The sequence below is a fragment of the Zootoca vivipara genome, chromosome 8 (genome assembly GCF_965207765.1).
Source record: "Zootoca vivipara chromosome 8, rZooViv2.hap1.1, whole genome shotgun sequence".
Taxonomy (NCBI): Eukaryota; Metazoa; Chordata; class Lepidosauria; order Squamata; family Lacertidae; genus Zootoca; species Zootoca vivipara.
The window spans coordinates 41773470-41789752 of NC_142591.1; the positions used below are offsets into that span (position 1 = coordinate 41773470).

The following is a 16283-nucleotide window of genomic DNA, read 5'->3' on the forward strand; positions in this document are numbered from 1 at the left end:
GGGGCATTTTGCATGCAAGCATGCGATCTACCCCAGAGCTACAGTCCTTCTAGGAAAGAGGATAAGCTATAAATCAAGACATTGCTGCATAAGTCTCACCTCTGCCTTAGGCTGGCCCCAGTTCTCAGGCTCAGCCATCCTCTTATTTCAGAATTCAGCATGGGTTTCTAGTGATCTCCCTCTTCCAAAGGAAGTTGACCCTGTGCTGGATGTCCTGAACATTACAATACTCTGGAAGGAGCAAAACTGGTGACAGCTAAAAGCCATGTGTAGAAGATGCAGCTATTTCCTGCATGTCCTCAGGGAAAAGAGAGAAAAGGTTGCGAATAGCATGGCTGTTTCTGCTCCACTCCAAATATAAAATACATTTGATGGGTTTTGTTTAGTCTGTTTTCATGAAAATTTGTGTGAAAACAGTAATTGATCTACATTTAGGCAGACTTGAATAAAAATTAAAAATTCTTGCTACACCCTTTTTATTATAACTCTCTCTCTCTCTCTCTCTCTCTCTCTCTCTCTCTCTCCCACACACACACACACACACACATACACAAATGTGCCTTAACCACATCTGCTTATTTTGTTGTACCGTTGAGGACTTGGCTTGACCAAGATAAACTATTTGGCAGAAATTCCAGCACAAGCTTCAAGGGTATGAGTGTTTCTTTGATTTCCTGGAATGGTTTGATTAGAAGTTGTTGTGTAGATTAGAAATTGTCAGTACTTTAACCTCAAAAGGTGACTGGGGGTAATCCCATCTGTACAATTATAATACATGCAAAACTTACAGTAGCTAAGCTGCCAGATATATTCACTATGAGAGATGCAAACATTGGTTGATGCCCCTGCAAGTGAATTCTTTAAAGTCTGAGTATTTCCAGTGATCAATGTCATCATCATCATTCTTTATTCAACCGTCAGTCAGAAAAGATACATTTCAGTGATCAATGTTTTTGTCCTCAAATCCTAGTGTGTATAAACCACACAGTATGTGCTTCCTGTGAAGAAAAATATTGTATCATCTGTGGGGACATGCGTGGATTGCAGAGACAACTCAGAGATTGGTTTACTAAAATCTTTGCACACTGCATTCACCATAATTGTGGGGAGGTTCTCGAAGCAGAGGTAATCAGTTCTCTGGTGTCATGAGATCACAAAGGCTGTTTCCTTTGACTTTTTGGCAGCAGGTCCAACCAACTTTTAATAGGTATCTTGGTCCTCCAGACACAGGACTCCCAATGACTCAAGCAGGGTCCAGGGAAGGCCTCGTCACCTCGAGGTCCAGCTGCAGCTTGCCAGTATTTGACCATCCATCTTCTGATGAGTGCATTGCCAGTATTTGACCATCCATCTTCTGATGGGGAAGAACAGCATCAGATTACTTCCACATAGCATTAAAGCTACTACTAACTTTGGGGGGGGGGCGAGGGTGAATTATGTATATTTTTGTGTTATTTTACCTTTTTTCTTTCTTTTAAGTACAGTACATCCTTATACTCAACCTTAGTTAGCCTGTGTGGGTAAGAGAGAAATCTTAACTTATGTGGGCACCCACACACAATAAGCAAGCTGGCTGCTCGAACCTGAAGCTGTCCCCTCTCCTCTGTGGCGAAGTGGATGACTTGTTCACACCAAGCCCACATTCACGGCATATACCATGATACCACAGTCATGGCTTCCCCCAAAGCATTCTGGGAGCTGTAGTTTACTAAGGGTGAGGAGAGTTGTTAAGAGTTCCCTATTTCCCTTCCACAGCTACAATTTCCAGAGTGGTTTAACAGTTAACCCCTTTCCCTATAGAATTCTGGGAATTGTAGCTCTGAGAAGGGAATAGGGGTCTCCTAACAACTCTCAGCACCCCTAAGAAATCACAGCTGCTAGAATTCACTGGGGAACATCATGACTGTTGAAAGTGGTACCATAGTGCTTTAAATGTATGGTTTAAATGTGGCCCAAGTAGAACTGTAATACAGTGTGGAAAATATGGTGGCATGCTTCTCCTTTCTTCCCACTATCACTACAGAGGTGGGAAAGTAGACATATAGTTTCTGCCTTTCTCCTAGGGTTCTGTGATGTGTCTGGCAGGGGAAGGGTGTTACTGGCATATACCCCTTTTTTGTATAAAAGTTCCCCAAAGGAAGAACTGCAGAAGGCTCCCACCAGACAGGATGAACTATGTACCTACCGCAGTCTAAGCTGTTCAGCTGCTTGGGAAGCTTCTGAGCCCTACTACAAAGGGCTCCTCCCTTCAGCTCAACTCTAAACAAAGAGAGAAGCTTTGGATTTATTTTACCAGAGGGCACAGTACTTAACAAAACCTTGTGAAATATTTTGATAACACATGGGTGTAGTGTAACCACACAGCCTTAGCAGATGGGGAGAGTTTTAGTATTAAAAAAAAAACATTTTTAAACAAATGAAGCCAAATGTCCAAATATAAAATAATGTTTGTTTGGTGAACCAGTGGGAAAAGGAGGAGGAAAGGAAGGCAACAATCATGCAGAGAGACTTGCAACTCAAATTTAAAAATCACCCTAATTTTTCTCCTTGCATGTTACCTGCATGAGCAGAGTCATAGGTTTCAGAACATGTGGCCCAGTTCCTTGCAGAAGAGAGAATCTGTCAGGACAGGTGTCAGGAGCAGGTCAGCAGTAACTCCTCGCCAATGAAGTTAACTCTTTATTCAAAGAAACAAACCAGCTCAGGCCTAGTCAGCACTGCTCAGCAACTCTTCCCAGTAGATCTTACGCCAATGAGGCAGTTGCAAGGACTGAAGATCCCCACCTTCCCACTAAGGCTCACCCTCCCAGTTTCTTCCCAAGCAGCCTGAGGCTGATTAATCTTTCCTGTCTCTGCTCTTCCCTCTTCATACCTCTACGGCAGGCATCCCCACACTGCGGCCCTCCAGATGTTTTTGCCTACAACTCCCAAGATCCCTAGCTAACAGGACCAGTGATCAGGGATGATGGGGATTGTAGTCCAAAACACCTGGAGGGCCGAAGTTTGGGGATGCCTTCTCTATGGGTTCTGGAAGACCAGGGGAAAAGGGAGCTGGTCACAGCAGGAGGAAAATTTCCCTGGCTGCTTCAGCAGCCTGCCTGATCTCTGCCTCTTTGCCTCCCTCTCTGTCACAGCCTCTTCCTGCTAACTAAACCCTGTTACCTCTTCAGTTTCTGATACCTCCTCCTCCCAGTCTGGTCACTCTTATCATTCATCAGCATCCCACCACCAATCCTCTGGCTCTGAGCCTTCTTCCCTTGGGGCTTCCCCAGCTGGTGCCTCCACCACTCCTCTGCATCCAGCCAGTCCACAATATCCTCAGATAAAGCAGATTTCTGGTTCTGTATCAATCCATTGGCACCATCTTCTAGAGTGAATTCTCACATTTTAATGGAAATCAACTTGCAAAAGTCTACTCCTTTGTGAAGATGGATTGTTGTATGTACTATTGAGGAGAGAAGCTTTTTGTTTCTGATGCTAGCCAGCTTGTTATCCAGTTAGAAAATTACTTAAGGGCCAGTTCCACCTTCATAATGACTCTGCACATACATGATGAAAGAGCTAGCCAGCTAGCCTTTGGGAGAAAGGGATTAACTTGCTGGTGTTTATTCAGAAGCAAAACAATGAATAGCTGTCGATTAAGGCTGCACCGTGCAAGGTGCACAATTCCTGACACTCTAGGTGGCACTGTTGATCTGCATTGAACCAGAGGTTTGCCACTGGTTTCAACAGAAATCCCAGGCAGCAGCCTATGCTAAAAGCATGGTGACAGAAACCCAGGATCTCCTCCAGTGCTACATGCACATCCAGGGCTGCCAGGAACCACAAGGAATGTAATTCCTTTGACTGCAATTCTGGGAATCTCCAGAGTGTTCATCCAATTAGGTATGGGAAGGGAAGGTGATGGTGGAGAGCTCAGAGAGGGCTCATTGATCCAAGGCCCAGATGTTGCTGAACACCGGGAGACTCTCCCAGATTGTTTCTGGCACTGATGATACTGTGAAATCAAGCAATGCAAGTAAAATTTCACAACCACAAGCAGGCAGGGGTTGCTGTCACATAACTTGTGCTACCAGTTTAAAATTGCATCTCTGAATATTTGCTTGGTTTCAAGTGGGTTTTTTTAAAAAAAAAAATTCAGCACACATCAGTTTTACTTATTTATTTAATTTCTATACCGCTTTATATTTTTAAGAAAAATCTCAAAGCGGTTTACAGCATATTAAATCAATAAAACATAAATAAAATGATCTGGAGACCAAATATAGAGTATACAGTCAAAGCAACATAACAGAAAACTGAAATATTATCTTAAAGATTTCAAAAACAAAACCCCAACATTACAAAGGAGGTCAACTACAGCATACATATTTAATATAGTGGGGCTGGTGAGTCTGGGCCCAAACCACTAGGCCAGGTGGAAAGATGCCACCACCTTTATGTACTAGTTGCTGGGAATCACAAATTGGGGGTGTGGTGTTGCTCTCAGCTCCTATTTTGGGGCATCTCATAGACATCTGGTTGACACTGGGAGAACGGGGTGCTGGACTAGATGGGTCTTTGTTCTGATCCAGCAGGTTTCTTTCATGTCCTTATCTGTTGACGCAGCTGCATTAGCTCAGTTGGAAGGTTATCTAGCAGGTCAGTGAGTATTACTTGTTTTAGGAGGAAGTAAAAGACACAAAATAGATTAGGTGATACCTTTCCGTTTGAAAACTGCCTTTTGAGAGGACTGCACAAAGATTTTAAGTTTCACAACCCCATGCTCTTAAACAAAGAGCAATGTGGCAATACAGTATACTTTGTAACTTCAGAAGAAGCTGCTTAAGCAGCTGGCAGGTTGCCATAAATTTACCACTTGAATTACCATGGGATGTGCCTCCAGTTACAATGTTTACATTTGCCCTGTACTCCATGGAAAACACAATTCAGTACAGTAATGCTAAAGCTTTGCAGAATTGGAGGGACCTGCAAGCCCCTTCAGTGTCCCCAAAAACCACAAACCAGGGTCTCCACAAATGCATAAGGCTCCCCATGATTTCACACAATAAATCTAGAAAAATCTCCATGAGAGCAGAGTGTATGGCATTCATAAAGTAGTTATGGGGGAGATTGGGTTATTGTGTTGTTGTTTTTATTTTGATTATGTATTTTGTGGTTTTATATTCTGATTTTATTCTGTGACCCATCCTGAGACCTCCGCGTATAGGGCGGCATATATATTAACAACAACAACAACAACAACAACACATGCACAGAAAAATCAGTACAGATGAAAATACAGTATATACAGCCCACACTTTATAATCCTATCTAGTATATATCACAAATGCAGAATTCTCAAAACATAAACACACACACACAGGGTAGGACAGTACAAATGAACTTTTATGTGGAATCTAGAGATTTACCAGAGAAATAGATTAAGAAATTGTTGTTCCTGTGTGGAGAATGTGTGACACATCACATATCATGACTGCCATAACAGCATGCCAGAAACCTATTATGTTGATTTATATTACCGTCCACATTTGCTCAGATTTATGTCCCATGTACTTCTGCGGGACTTGTTCCCAAGTAGGAGCTGCTGCTTAATAGTTCAAGTCTGTACATATAAATCTGGCAGTAAGATCAGTGGAACATTCTCCCAATGTGCAAACAATTTCACAATTTATCCCTCTTTTGCATCTAGCCACCTGGGGAAGAAGTGTGGCTGTAATAGACAGAGGCAGTCTTGAACCCAGTTTCCTTACTCTGAATGTTCTTATCTTACCGCTCTCTGCACTGCCACCTGGCTACACTTAATTTTTCCTACCATAGCAGGCTCCCCTGTGCCTTATTTGGAGGGTTCTTGGTGTTCCAGGGGTCTTGGGAGGCTATCACTGGAACAGGGCAGTTGAAAGCCCATACTGTACTTTGCTGGAATATGAATGCAGCCCTTTGAACTCCAGTCACTGTGTGGCAGATACTTTAAAAAGCCATTATGCAGAAATTCGAGGCGGAAACCTGCATTCACTATATCTGGGTGGCCAACTTCCTGGCAGAGATCTACCCCCTTTTGGGGGGTTCAGGTCAAAGTTGTTGAGCTTTTTTTTAGGAATGAAAGCCCTGTTTTGGGGGTTCACATAAAAGTTGTTGAACTTCTTTAGGGAAGAGGAAAGCAACATTGGCAACATTGAGCTTTTTTTAGGAAGGAAAGCCCTGTTTTGGGTGGTTCAGATCATTTTAAGGGTGCAGGGCAAAGATATTGAGCTTTTTTTAGGGGAGTCAAAGTTTTTTAGCTTCTTTGGGGGGGAGCAACTGATCTACCGGTGATCTACCACAGACGTCTAGTGATCTACCTGTTGGACATGCCTGCACTATATCATCTGATAGAGATCTAAACCTGAATAATAAGTATCATCTTTAGTTAACACTGAGAGAACATTTTTACATATTTGAAATTTAGATTCTGTTTAATATGTAAGGCTTGACTCAATCTGTAAAGAGCCACAAACCAAGCAGTCAAGACCTCCTATAGGCTTTCTTTTCTCCTTTTGTTCAGCAAAGATAAAAGGAATTGCTAGCTTAAGAGACAATGTAAATCCCCTTAAAGTAACAGAATCCATCTCACACTGATGTGATCCCACCGTTTAGGCCTGTTCAGGAAATGGCAAGTTAATCATGATGCTACCGGTATGTACTTGACAAAATGTATTCCACTCACCTAGGGTAATAAATATATTTTCATACATTGGGACTATAAGAAGCGATTTTCATTCTTATTGTTTGCAGTCAAAATATTGTTACATGCTACTCTCATGTAAGCTATTTTAGTACATACTGTACATTTTAAGCTTACAAACATATGTTCTTAGACTTGTCCTGTGGATTTCAGTATCACATAGATAGTTCTAGTTACAGGAAGGTAGCCGTGTTGGTCTGACGTAGTAAAAAAAAAACAACCTATGACAAACTAAGTTGGTCTCTCTACTGGAATGGATTTTTTTACAAATTCTAAATAACCATGCTTAGCATTGCAGTCTAAAATGGCTTACATATGTCATTTGGAAGACATTTTTCAATGAAGAGTAGGTAGATTCTGATTATAAACCCAGTGATCTGTCTTCCAAATAATGACAAAATATTACAGGTAGTATTCAACTAAGCTTGAAAAGCTACATTTAAATCTGTACAAATGTGAAACTTCTCCACTGTGTGTTAAGCACCATGATCAACAAATTTACTATCATGTCTTTTTTACACACATGCTTTTTTTACAAACAAATTATTTTACTGCCTACCAGTTAAAAACAAATGTATTTTGCCTTGTTTCTGTTAGGATACCTAAATTTCCACTAGCCACTGTGTTCTTTTTGGGCAGCATAGTTCATTCATTCATTCATTCATTCATTCATTCATATATACTGGAGTCTTACCATTATTCTTTCAGTGCAGCTTTTATAAATGTTAAATCTTAAGAACACTATATTATGCTCCTCAAGCATAAGTGTACCCATAGCAGAATGAGGGGTTTAGAAATGGGGTGCCAGGCTTTTGAGACTCAACTTTTACAGTGCAGATTTTAGTTACAGGTAGGTAGCCGTGTTGGTCTGAGTCGAAACAAAATAAAAAATTCCTTCAGTAGCACCTTCAAGACCAACTAAGTTTTTATTTTGGTATGAGCTTTCGTGTGCATGCACACTTCATCAGATACACTGAAACAGCATACCGGTAGCTGCCAAGTTTTCCCTTTTCTCACGAGGAATCCTATTGAGCATAAGGGAAAATCCCTTAAAAAAGGGATAACTTGGCAGCTATGAAACAGAAGTGCAGATTTTGTAACCAGCTTTTAATTAAAAAGCTTTCTCTATGTTAGGTCTATTCAGGACTTATTTCACTGCTGAGGGGGATTTTTTTACAGTAAATCACACAAGTCAAGAATGCATTTCAAAATACTTCACTGTCATCCCAAAAAAGAAAGGCATGTAGCTATTGAACTAAGCAAACATGTTGCCGTTAATTCTTTATCCTCAAAATAGCACCTGCACTGAGATACTAGTATAGTAATTTTTTATGGCTTCATTAATCACATAAACAGTTAAAAAGCCAGGCAGTTGTCCCGCTATGAAGTCTTTAAGCTGTTGACAGGCCTGGAATAATTCAAGTAAAGAAATGTAATCTGAAGCCCCATAATAACATAGAAAGTGAGCCCAGGGCTTGACTGTGCACAGTATGCCCTAGAACCAGCACATTCTATGTCTGAAGTCTCACATGCAGCGAAACTGTCCTTAGAGAGACCCTCACACCCCATTACATGACCCAGGCCAAATACATTTTTTTATTGTGTCCAGGGATATGTGACACTAAGGGGGGGGGGAATAGAATGCTTTTCACTTAGCTCATTTGTTTAAACCACAAACTTGGCCTGGTAGTCTCTCAACTTTCATGTATCCCAGGACCCCCTTCCCCCCCCTTCCCTTCCTTGGCTTAATCCTTTACTTTCTGAAACAATGAGTGCTACTGACTTGGCATTAGCCACAGACTTAAGACAATAGGTGTTTGGTATCCCTGATTTATTGGAATGGTTTTATCTGGGCCCCAGGGTGATTGTAAATGTATTGTCAACAGGACTCATTTGGGGGCAGATGGTATTCAATCTGATAGCTAGGAATTTGTTGCCCTGGCAACTATTTGCAACTTGTTTTTGTGCCATTAGGACTCATGATTACATGTGCATGTTTCTTATTCAGGAAAGGGGAACAGGCTTGCCTACAAAAATTAATAGAAGTAGTCAAAAAAATTCTTTATAGGAGAGATGCTGTAAACATTTTTTTCCTTGCAATACATCAAGCTCCAATTTTTTTTCCTTTTTCAGATATGCATCACAAGGGAACTTTGACTTGAGAACAGGACAAAATCTGTTTTCCTAATATTGTCTCAATTCTTTTCTTACATTTGTTTCATTACGTCAGATTATTCATGGCACAATTGGAGTAATTGCACCTCAGTCCATGGCTGCAAGAGGCCCCATAGTCTGAAGTTTCATTTTTAAAAATAAATAAAAGTAAAGCAAGTCTCTAGCTCTTCCAGAAGGCAAATTATGGAACAAAAATACACCCTGATTGGCTATGTAGTAATCCTTTCCTCTTTTCTTTGGAAGGAACTCTGAAATGAAGATGATAGATGATAGAGATAGATAGATAGATAGATAGATAGATAGATAGATAGATAGATAGATAGATAGATAGATAGAGCCCAGTTTGTTGCACCCTTAAGACTGTTCTTGTGTGTTAGGTGTAAATTTAAGGGGATAGAGAGAGAAGCCACCTGGAAATGCACTTCCATTTGTATGTTTTTGCAAGTGACCGGAAGAATTTCTTTCAGTGTGAAATGTATAATTTATGTGTATTGTAAAAGCAGGATGGAAGGAGGCATTCCAGTCACATTTGATTTTACAAGTACTGGATATGCATAAATCAATTTAAATGTTTGTATGAAAAAAGCCTAAAGTATACTTCAAATAGTGTTTTGCTAATTAGCAGAAGTTTTTCTTTTTTTTAAAAAAATATATATGGTATTGCTAGATTCAACCCACAGTCCTTATCTTATCCACATATATTGAGTTCATAGATGCTGTGAAGCTGGCCACAACCACAGTCAGAACCCAAGAGAAGTCTCGATGGACATCTCTGAGGAAAGGATACCAGCCTAAGCTCACAATCAGGAAAAAAGTTGTGCTACTTCCAGCAATTGGAAATCTGAACAGGAGTATAGATATGAATAAAGGAGGTGATATTTGCCTCTGGAAGATTTTAACTGCATTTTCAAAATAATAATTTTTATTAAAGTTTTCCTTGTGGTTTTTCACTGCATTTCTTAGTTGCTTACAATGTCTTTCCACCTGCATATTCTGACTATCATAATGATGGGCATATTGGAGGTTTAAAAATATTGGAGTTAATGTTTCTAGACTAGTTGAATTTATTCCCCATTTATGTTAATGTCTTTTTAACTATCATCCAGTTGAGGGAGGGGGTCCCATACTTTTCACCCCCTGGGGCTGAGCTGTTTTGTTCCCTTAATGGCCTGCCCATTGCCTAGTCCTACCTAGGCTATCACCTCACGAGGAAGCTATTCCAGGAATTAAAAGTGGGGGGGGATGTACATGTTTCTGTCAATTGTGTGTTTGTCAGTCTTATTTTTTGGCATCACCCAGTTGTGGAGTAACTACATAGTCTGTGACTCCAATATCATATTTTTTCTTTGCTTCCTGGGGAATGTACAACATGCTGAAACACACTTACAGTGCAACCTTTGTTATTAACGCTTGTTATTAACTATTAAGCGAGCCTGGAAGTAGTTTGCTCTTTTACTTCCTTCTGTGCTTTATGGTTGGCACTCCTTGTTTTAAATTCCTGTTCCATGACTAAGTGTTTTGCAACCATTAGTTGCTAAAAGAAACCCTCTCCCCTTTTTCCGTTGGGATAAATATTCTCCCATCAGGTAACAGAAGTGTGACAAAGGTTCCTCGTTAAGTCAAAGCTAATGTTTACATTGTCTTTCTTAATAAAGCTCAAACTAGATTTTTGAGCTATGAAGAAGGCAGAATCCTGGGCCAACAGAAATCTCCTCTCAAGCTCACTGAGTGCATGGCGGGGGGGGGGGGGCAAGGCTGACAGGCATGGTAGCAGAGGCAAAGTCAAGTGTACCCCTCTCCCTTTTCAGCATTTGAAGGGCTGTTCCTAACCTCTTTTATCATTGCAACAACCACTGAAGCAGACTGCTGACGTTCTCAATTTATTAATTAGGAGATGCGGCAGAATAGTGAAGAAGTGGTATCTGAAGAAGTGTGCATGCACACGAAAGCTCATACCAAAATATAAACTTAGTTGGTCTTTAAGGTGCTACTGAAGGAATTTTTTTATTTTGCTTCGACTCAGACCAACACGGCTACCTACCTGTAACTAAAATTATGGTTCTTCAATTTGAGACCACATACCAAACTGAAGTGGAACCCAGTTTTCTCTGCTGAGGCTACCTGTTTCAGCCAAATCAATCTGGCTGGCATTTGTTTTGACCACCGTTGCCACCGTCTTCTCCCTATCCCGGGGAGTGATGTAAAACTCTTTTATTCTTTGCAGACTGCACATTGCCTTGCGGGACTTGGCAACTGCTGTTGGCCCAGAAACATAAAGTGTCAAGTTATCAAATCTTTTCTTCTTTTGGTCTCTGTGGTAAAACCCTGTTTTTTCCTCAAAATGTTGCAGTTAACATAAAACGAAATGCCTTTTAAAGAAGCGACATGTTGCCATGTCTCAAGTTGCTAGGCTCTTGGAGTGTTTGGAAATAAAACCGAAGCACGCAGTTCACTGGCTCACCACGAACACTTTAAGACCTCTAGTCAGCGCTGACATTTAGAAGCATGTGCTGAAGGCCATGTCTTTAGCTTTGTTTTGTTGTAGTTTCAGCAAAGGAGTGGCAAGTAGTTTACATCATTTCCAGTAATGAAGAGCCTGGGGCTCTCCCCCCCCCCGCCCCACCTATGATTCCCAGCCTGTCTGTTTCTGCTGCACAAATGTGACTCCAGGAAAAGAAAGGTTTTGCATTAACTTGTTTCAAACAATCTTTCCTTTGTGCCTTTCCCCTCCCTGTTTCCTTGTTTTAGCATGTAAAATTTATTGAACATATTATTTATGAAAGCTAATCCATGCCTGATCATATCACTGGGAGGCTCTTTGGAGAATCTATTAGATTCACCTTTTTACGTCCTTTCCTTGTATTCTTGTCATAATAAATTTATAAACCAGGAAAACACTTTAGCAGCAGGAGGTGAGTTCAAAGCCACCTTTTGGGGAAAGATTACGTGGGTGGGAGAATGCATGCTAACTGCCAGAGTTCAAGGGCATCTTCTCTACTTTGGAATATTCGACCAAGGCTTTTGTAACAGGGAAAGTGTTGTGGAAGATGAAAATAGAAGTGGAAGGAGCATAATGTGGGAGACTCTTCAGAGAGTGCAGGAGACATTCAGAGAATGGAATTCAAAAATTGTCTGTATCTGGCCTTCACCTACATGGCATATTTTGAGTTGGAAATGGATATGCCTTTGTAATTAAAACAAATTTATGGCAATTTGCCTCATCTGCATATTTTTCCAGTTACAGCATTTAAGCTATCTGCTCACATGACTGATACCAGGTTGGTGTAGAATTCTAAGCCACCACATCACTCACAGGGAATTATGCATCTAAAGTTGCAATCCTGGACATATTTACATGGGAATAAACCCCATTGAACTCAATGAAACTGACATCTGAGTTCGTATTTTTAGGATTGCAATGCTGATAGCTTTTCTTCATAGTGCTCCATGGCTTGAATCCTGTTTTTGCAAGTTAAAGCATGACACATTCTGACAGTCTTACAACCCCCTTTCCCCAATAGTGGAGTTTCCTGCTAATTCATTGCCCAGTGTTCAAAAGTACTGCTGGGTCGTGATTTGTGTAATGTGTTATTTATGAATATGCAAAACTTAATTTTCCTTTTCAGCAATATATATATAGATGATGTCTATCAGAATTTAATTTGCACGCAAAAGGTGTAAATGCTGTGATTCAGAAATGGGGAATCGGTGACCTTTCAGGTGCTATTGGACTACAACTCCCATAATTCCTGACATTTAACTAAGTTCTTTGCTGCTAGGTCTTGAACCTAGTAATATCTTGGACTAGCCAATAAATAAGATGCTTCATTTCTAACACTGGAATCCTATTCATGTGTATTAAGAAGACCCATTGAGTTCAGCTGATTTGGAATGAAGGAAGCTGGAGTCCAATGACATCTAGAGGGGCACAGGTTAGCTACTCATAATCTAGAGGAAGGATTTTAATTATTGCGGCTTTCTCCCTTAATATCAACCAGTTATATGGGAATACAAGCAGCTGCTAAACCAAGGAAATGATGTATCTGTCTTTGGAACTTTTCATATGGTCAGATGCAAAATAAATAAATAAATTTAGGAATAATTTTGTTTCTTAAAATAGACTAGCAAAATTCTTTCTGATGTGAAGCTTGTTTGCTTTGAGTCAGTACTGTGGGTTTAAAATGGAGAAAGAGATTAACACCTTAGCTTTTCTACCTACATTATGATTTGTTTTCATTTTGTGTAGTTTCCTCTTGCATTACCACTTATAAGAAGACACCACCTCCTGTTCCGCCAAGAACCTCCACCAAACCTTTTATCTCCATCACAGCCCAGAGCAGCACGGAATCTGCTCAAGACGCCTACATGGACGGACATGGGCAAAGGGGAGATATTATCAGTCAGTCGGGACTTAGCAACTCTACAGAAAGCTTGGACAGTATGAAGGCACTGACAGCCGCTATTGAAGCAGCTAACGCACAGATCCATGGCCCTGCCAGCCAGCATATGGGCAACAACACTACTACTGTCACCACCACCACCACTGTTGCCACGGTTACTGCAGATGACAGGAAGAGAGATCATTTCAAGAAAAACAGATGTCTATCCATCGGAATACAGGTACAGATAAAATGCAGAGGCTTGCACCGTAACTGGTAGTGCCATTATTTGATCTCCAGAATAGTTCAGCTATTAATCCTTTTCCATTTCTGCTGTATTTTACATAACCCAAATAACTGCATCTGACATTACAAACCTTCAGGTTTGATTAACTAAACTTGAAGCATAAACTTGAAGCTGGGCATGTTTAGCCTGGAGAAGAGAAGGTTAAGGGGTGATATGATAGCCATGTTCAAATATATAAAAGGATGTCATATAGAGGAGGGAGAAAAGTTGTTTTCTGCTGCTGTAGAGAAGCAGACACGGAGCAATGGATTCAAACTACAAGAAAGAAAACATTAGGAAGAACTTCCTGACAGTAAGAGCTGTTCGGCAGTGGAATTTGCTGCCAAGGAGTGTGGTGGAGTCTCCTTCTTTGGAGGTCTTTAAGCGGAGGCTTGACGGCCATATGTCAGGAATGCTTTGATGGTGTTTCCTGCTTGGCAGGGGGTTGGACTGGATAGCCCTTGTGGTCTCTTCCAACTCTATGATTCTATGTAGGGATGTAGCGTGGTTTCTGGGATATATATATATTCTACTTATTTGAATTAGCACACAGAAGCCTAAAGCTCTGATTCATAACCCAGCAGGAGTCAGGAAAGCATGAATGAAATCACTGAAAGAGAATGTGTAAAACAATGATTTACACTGCACTGTCACCAGAGAAATGTTTTCAGCCAGTTTAGCTGAATTGTCACTGCTTATTCATGCATCACATAACAACTGTTACTCACTTGAATGCAGCAGCATTGTTCCATTTAGCTGTTAAATCAGCAGGGGAGGTCACAAGGATAAGATCTGTCTGATTCACCCTTGTTTAAAATAAATTAAACTTTCATCTGATCAGGGTCCCTTCCAACGCTTCAATTCTATGATTCTATGAAATGTGCAGGGACTAGCATTCTCTCCAAAGTGGCCAGCTGTAATGTCAGATGCAGTTTTCACCTGGGGAATGAAAGCATACAGGATTCTTCCCCTGCATTGTACAGTTGTAGTATTTTACTTATTCATTCATTCTCCCCCTCCCTGCCTCCAATTTCGTATCCAAAGTAACCTTGTATTAGAAATTAGGCTGGGAGAAAGGGAGGGAGGGCTCATCCACTCTTATATTTCCTCCAGTTTGTGATTTAAAGCTCCATGCCCAAGCACCCTTTCCTGTTTTGCTCCAGAGCTTTTCCAACGAAACCCCACTCTGTAAAGCTCAGCAGAGCAAATGTCAATCCACGGAAAACCCGAACTGATGTTTGCTCCAATTCAAAAACAGACAAACAAAAACCTGGAAAGAGCAGGGCAAAGGAATAAGTGTGGATAAGCTCAGAGCCAAAGTCATTCAGTGAGTTTCATGGCTCAGTGAGGACTTGAATCTGGTCTCTCCAGTTCTAGTCTGGGACTCTAAGCACACTGGTACAGTGTGGAGGCAAATGGTTAGGGTCCTGGCTACGATGAAGAAGAATTCTTGCTTCCTTGGAGAAGCAACAGTTTAGTGAGCACAGTAACCACAGGACTGAACAAAGTGGGTGCTGAATGGTGCCCAGTTGTAAGGATGTGTTGTGGCCAAAATAATGCCAAAAAACCAAACCTAAAATATTGTGTCTGTTGTGAGTTATTAGGGGGGGAATTCTTTCAGCCTCGTCACACAAAAGGGGTGGTCTTGTTTGAAAAGATAGGATTGGGTAGATGGAACATTAAAGGGACAAATGGCTGGGGTAGTGAACTGCCCACAGGCATCACAGCCCAATTTTACCACTGAAGAGTAGCAGGGAGATCACAGGGATCAGAATTCATATCAGATGACTGAGGGAACTGTCAGCAGATGACTCATGGGGAAAGGTGAATATGTGTCTCAGGAAATGTAAGTTTAGACTTAATCCAATTACCAATAGAAAGGGACTCGTTGGAAGATGCTTTTTAACTAATAATTCTCATGTTGACTATTAACTAAATAAGTGTGTCAGCTTGCCTTAGATGTGGTAAAATACTCATAATTCCAGGCCATTTGCAGAGTTTCAGCTAAGCCAAGCTTTACAGTAGCAAACAAGTGACAACACTCAAAAGAAGGAAGTAGAAAAAACTCTATTGCCATTAAAAATAGCACAGCACCAGCCCTTTCATTAAAAGCAGTCAGTTCCCAAAAGCCTGTTGGATAAGAAAGTCTTCATTCGCCTGCCTGTGGAAGAACAACAAGCAGGGAGCCAGTCTTACTTCTCCAGAGAAAGCAGCCACTGAGAAGGCCTTCCCAGAATTTGGAAGCAGCAGAGTGGAGGAAATAAGTTTTCAGAAAGGTACCAGGCAGTGTAATGCTTGGTCACTGTTTTAAGGATCCTGCTACAAGTTCTGTACAGTCGAGACAAACCAGCAATGGGTCTGGATTTTAGGGGTCTTTGGGCAAGGCACCCTGAGCTCAGTGAGTTTACCTCAGGCATAGGCAAACTCCGGCCCTCCAGATGTTTTGAGACTACAATTCCCATCATCCCTGACCACTGGTCCTGTTAGCTAGGGATGGTGGGAATTGTAGTTCCAAAACATCTGGAGGGCCGGAGTTTGCTTAGGCCTGGTTTACCTCATCACTGCCAGTACTGACAGCTCCTGCTCCTGCTCCTCCTCCACATCATTTCTGTCACATGCTTGCCTGCCAGAACAAATGAGCACTTCAACAAACAATATACAGGGTAGTGATATACTAGCAAAATGCAAAGTGTGACAGAGCAAATGAGCAAGCAGGCAA

At 41.1% G+C, this 16283-nt stretch overlaps 1 protein-coding gene and 1 long non-coding RNA gene across 2 annotated transcripts in view; one reads left to right on the plus strand and one right to left on the minus strand.

Annotated features, from left to right (window-relative positions):
* Positions 1 to 16283, plus strand: part of DLGAP1 (DLG associated protein 1) — a 104940-nt gene that overhangs the window by 59706 nt on the left and 28951 nt on the right. Inside the window, exon 5 of the mRNA XM_035124393.3 lies at positions 13146 to 13519. Within this exon, the coding sequence (XP_034980284.1) occupies positions 13146 to 13519 (374 nt within the window). The remainder of the gene's footprint in view (positions 1 to 13145; positions 13520 to 16283) is intronic.
* LOC148684828 (uncharacterized) lies at positions 1224 to 2679 on the minus strand. The gene is made up of 3 exons (XR_015951459.1): positions 2559 to 2679; positions 2186 to 2259; positions 1224 to 1354 (listed from the first exon to the last, which is right to left on the minus strand). It is a non-coding gene; the product is annotated as an uncharacterized LOC148684828 (long non-coding RNA).